The 5,141-nt window shown below is 39.8% G+C and overlaps 1 protein-coding gene across 1 annotated transcript; it reads left to right on the forward strand.

Moving 5' to 3' along the window:
• Positions 1-716: 716 nt before the first annotated feature.
• Positions 717-4,330, forward strand: LOC139863517 (uncharacterized mitochondrial protein AtMg00810-like). Its single transcript, XM_071852142.1, has 4 exons — positions 717-788; positions 842-1,057; positions 3,241-3,435; positions 3,539-4,330. Exons 1-4 carry the CDS (start codon positions 717-719, stop codon positions 4,328-4,330), a joined length of 1,275 nt encoding a protein of 424 aa, XP_071708243.1.
• Positions 4,331-5,141: the final 811 nt, after the last annotated feature.

The raw sequence follows: 5,141 nt of genomic DNA on the forward strand, positions 1-5,141 counted from the left end.
ATTAGGCAACGATATGGTCAATGATATGGTCATTGAAGACATAACAAACATATCAGTTATTTAGGGAACTTATTGTATCACATTATAGATAGAATCATTGACTTGTACAAAGGGATATCAATCCCATAATTAGCTATTAGGCAGTTGTCATACTCCTGTATAGGTGTATCGATCATTCAAGGGAATAGACACATTCAATTGATTAACTTACATGGTATCAGGCTTCCTTTCGATCCAATCTTCAAAATTCTAATCACGTTCTTTTCTTCATTCTCATCTTCTGATCATGGCTGACCAAACCAAGTTACCAATCTCTCAACAATCAATCACATCGTTCACTCTGTCCCTATCAAACTCGAAATCGAAACTAGTCAGTACAATTCTTGCGCGGAATTGTTCAAAATCCATTGTCGGGCTCATGATGTAATCGAACATCTCACCTCGGACAAACCCGTTCTCTCTGCTGGATCGTCGAAAGACTCTGTCATCTCACTGGAACTTTGGAACCGACAAGATGCCATTGTGCTACAATGGATTTATTCTACCATTTCCAAGGATTTACTTAACACCATCCTTGAAAGTGATACCACAACCAAAAAGGCTTGGGATCGACTTTTTAGCATTTTCACGACAATCTACACTCCCGTGCCATTTCTCTTGAGCATTTTCCAAATGTTTCGACCTACTGTCAAGAGGTCAAGATGCTTGCTGACCAAATGGCTAACGTCGGTATTACTGTTACTGATCAACGTATGGTGGTCACTGGTCGAGGTGATAATTATCAAACGGTTGGAACATACATCTCTCATACAGACCCACTTCCCAAGTTCTATGATGCCAGATCAAGATAATTCTGGAAGAAATTCGCAAAAACAGTTACACACCCAACACTCCGATCAATCCCGAAACTGCTTTTCAAACAACTACTGCTCGTGATTCTCAGCGTCCACCAGATCGTGACAACAATCAAAGCAACAATGTTCAGAACAACCGTGGTAGGGTGGAAGAAATGGTAATCGCGGTGGTAGGTCACGCAATTGTGGCAGAGGAAGAGGCGGTAATCAAAATTCTTATTCTTCTGGACCTAGACAACCTTGGAGTAATCAGCAATCATGGGCTTGGACAAACCCTTGGGCCACTTATCCTCCATGCACATACCCCACTATTTCATGGGTCAGGCCAAATTATACACCCAATTCTAGTGCTCCAGGACTGCTTGGGCCACGTCCATCAAGCCCATATTCGTATACTGGACCCACCAACCCGTCAGCTAATTTTGCTCCAACAATACTTGACAGCGCCTTTCAATCCATGACTTTAAACCCGCCTAAAAAAATTGGTATATGGGCTCGGGCGCGACTTCTCACATGACAGGTAATCGAGATATGATCTCTTCTTTTGTTAATAAGAACGTGCCTAAACAAATAATTGTCGGAAATGGTAACTTACTTCTAATTCATGGACTTGGACATATAAAAATCCCGACTACTCGCCAACCACTTTATTTAAATTCTATTCTTTACTCCTCACATCTCATTACTAACCTTATCTCCGTAAGACATTTATCTACTGATAATAATATTTCTATCCTTTTTTACCCTTTTGGTTTCACTGTGAAGGATTACAGGACAGCGATTCCACTCATGAGATGCAACAGTGAAGGCGATCTCTACCCCCTCAATACCTCCACTCTCAATCAAATCCGCAAGCTACCTTCTACATGTATTACTAAATCTGAAGATATTTGGCACCGACGACTAGGACCTCCCGGTGTCAAAATTTTATGTCTTATTAAAAATAATGTTCGTATGTCTCGTACTATTAATAAAAGTTCTTTAGATTTATGTCAATCTTGTGTGTTTGGTAAGCAAGTTAAACTACCCTTTCATGACTCACCCACGTCCACCTTACGTCCATTTGACATTATTCACAGTGATTTATGGACATCACCGGTTACTAGTTCCGTCTGCCATAAATACTATATTCTCTTTCTAGATGACTACTCTAACTTTTTGTGGAAATTTCCCTTAGAAAATAAATCACAAGTATTTAACAACTTCACCACACTTAACAACTACATACATACTCAATTTTCTACCAATATTAAAACATTCCAGTGTGATAATGGCACCGCATATAACAACTCATCCTTCCACAACTTCTGTCAACAACACGGCATGTCTTTTAGATTTTCGTATCCACATACCTCGGCCCAAAATGGAAAAACCGAACGAAAAATTAATGCCATCAACAACATACTTTGTACCCTTCTAGCTCACTCCTCAGTTACTCGTAATTTTTGGCATCATGCTTTATCCATGGAAACTTATATACTTAAGATATTACCCACAAAAACTCTCGCCTACAAAACACCGACACAAATTCTATTTAACTGTATTCCCGCCTATAATAACCTTCAAATTTTCGGTTGCCTTTGCTACCCTCTACATCCGTCCACTAAAATAAATAAACTCCAACCTCGTTCTACCCAATGTGTTTTCTTAGGCTATCCGTCCTCACATCGAGGCTATAAATGTTATGACCTACAAACAAAAAAGATTATCATATCAAGACATGTCTTATTTGATGAAACAAAGTTTCCCTTCACAAATTCTCTAAACAATCTTGCTGATACATATGACTTTCTTTATCAACAATTTAATCCATCTCTTCTCCAAACTCTTATTCCAAGTCATTCTATCCTACATAATACTCCAACTACTTACCCAGTTCACTCTATGAATTCGCCAAGCTCCTCATCCACTCAATCGGGCTCCAGCACAAGTACCATGTCCAACCCATATACTAACACTCCTTCACCCAATCACTCGGGCTCGCCTACAGCCCAATCTAGCCCATCTAATCCTATTTCTTCTCCTGCTCATATGGGCTCGTCTACAGCCCAATCCACGGCCCACTCGTTAGCCCAACAGTCTTCACATGATTCCAGTCCAACCGAAACTCAAGTCACTTCACCTACACCTGCTACTGTACCAAATCCCACCATCCACACAAGAAGTATGTCCAATATTTTTACCAAAAATTCTCTTCAACCTTAACACTATAACCACTAATATTTCTCCTATCCCCAAGACCCCAACCGAGGCTCTTAATGACCCAAATTGTAAATTAGCCACGTTCGATGAATTTGCCCCTCTTATTAATAATATGACATGTGATTTAATACCTCGTGAACCTAACATGCATGTAATACGATCTATGTGGATTTTTAAACATAAGTTTCGTTCTAACGGTTCTTTTGAGCGACACAAAGCTCGTTTGGTTGGTGATGGCAGGTCGCAACAGGTAGGAATTGATTGCACGGAGAAATTTAGCCCGGTTGTCAAACCGACCACTATTCGAGTTATTTTATCTTTGGCTCTCTCACTCATGGCAAATACATCAACTCGACGTAAAGAATGCATTTCTACACGGGCACTTAGAAGAAACGGTATACATGCATCAACCCATGCGATTCCGGGACTCTACGTATCCTAAAAATGTATGTCGACTAAACAAATCTTTATACGGGTTGAAGCAAGCTCCAAGAGCTTGGTACCACAGATTTGCCTCATATGTGTCTACTCTCGGGTTCAAACATGGTATTTGTGATAATTCTCTTTTCATATACAAGAAAGGTGTGGATATTGCATATATTTTCCTCTATATCGATGACATCATTCTAGTCACTTCGTCATCAACACTTCGATGCACCATCATGCAACATATTGCGAATGAATTCGCCATGAAAGATCTTGGACCACTAATTTATTTCTTGGGTATTTCATTCACCAAAACATCATTAGGTCTATTCATAAATCAATCCAAATATGCAAAAGAAATTTTAGAACGCGCCGATATGTGGGACTGCAAACTGTGTAATACACTTGTTGAAACAAAATCAAAGCTTAGTGTCAACGCATGTAATGTTTATTCTGACCCCACTTTATTCCGAAGCTTAGCGGGTGCACTCCAATACCTCACTTTTACAAGGCCCGACATTTCTTACTCCGTCCAACAAATATGTCTACATATGCATAAACCTCATGATACTCACATGGCTGCATTAAAACGTATCCTACGGTACATCAAAGGCACGCTGCACTATGGGTTACATAGGACAAAGAGATCTACAACTTCTCTAATCTCTTATACAGACGCCGATTGGGCGGGTTGCCCCGACTCGAGAAAGTCAAACTCCAGATATTGCGTATACTTGGGTGATAACTTGATTTCTTGGTCATCAAAGCGAAAAGCCACGATCTCTCGGTCAAGCACCGAAGTCGAGTACCGTGGAGTGGCAAACGTTGTTTCTGAATCTTGTTGTTGACGAAACTTATTGTTACAGTTACATCATCCGCTCAACAATGCAACAATCATGTATTGCGATAATGTCAGCTCTATTTTCCTTGCCAGTAATTCAATACAACATCAACGCACCAAGCACATCAAGCTAGACATCCACTTTGTTAGAGAGAAAATCGCGCACTTGTCCACGTTCCGTCACGTTACCAAATTGCAGACATATTTACCAAAGGACTCCCACGACTTCTATTCGACGACTTTCGATCCAGTCTCAACGTCCGTGAACCTCCTGATTTGACTGCGGGACCCTATTAGGCAACGATATGGTCAATGATATGGTCATTGAAGACATAACAAACATATCAGTTATTTAGGGAACTTATTGTATCACATTATAGATAGAATCATTGACTTGTATAATGGGATATCAATCCCATAATTAGATATTAGGCAGCTTTCATACTCCTGTATAAATGTATCAATCATTCAAGGGAATAGACACATTCAATTGATTAACTTACAATAATCAAAACGGTGGAAACTCGCAAATTTTACGAGCCTTCACTATTTTGGTCATATCTCTTTCATACGGACTCCGTTTTTGTTGATTCAAAAGCTCAAACATCCGTAACTCAAAGGGCCCCCTCCTGCCCTAAGAAAGCTCCGCCCTTTCCTAAACACATTCATAAACTACACCCATAAACTGTTGAGTTATCTCATACCACATCGGCTATGCGGCTAAATATTATGATGCTTATAATAGTCTGAGTTCCTCAGCTCCTTCAGTTAACTTTTGAGGTTGAATTTGACTCAAGTATATTATTTCATATGATATT

Source organism: Rutidosis leptorrhynchoides, chromosome 8, assembly GCF_046630445.1.
Source record: "Rutidosis leptorrhynchoides isolate AG116_Rl617_1_P2 chromosome 8, CSIRO_AGI_Rlap_v1, whole genome shotgun sequence".
Taxonomy (NCBI): Eukaryota; Viridiplantae; Streptophyta; class Magnoliopsida; order Asterales; family Asteraceae; genus Rutidosis; species Rutidosis leptorrhynchoides.

What these genes read in the sequence shown, in the direction of transcription:
- LOC139863517 (XM_071852142.1), top strand. Translation starts at nt 717, where the DNA reads ATGGCTAACGTCGGTATTACTGTTACTGATCAACGTATGGTGGTCACT. An exon ending in GAGGTGATAATTATCAAACG is followed by an intron (nt 789 to 841) that starts GTTGGAACATAC and finishes CTATGATGCCAG; the next exon opens with ATCAAGATAATTCTGGAAGA. An exon ending in AAGAATGCATTTCTACACGG is followed by an intron (nt 3,436 to 3,538) that starts GCACTTAGAAGA and finishes TACGGGTTGAAG; the next exon opens with CAAGCTCCAAGAGCTTGGTA.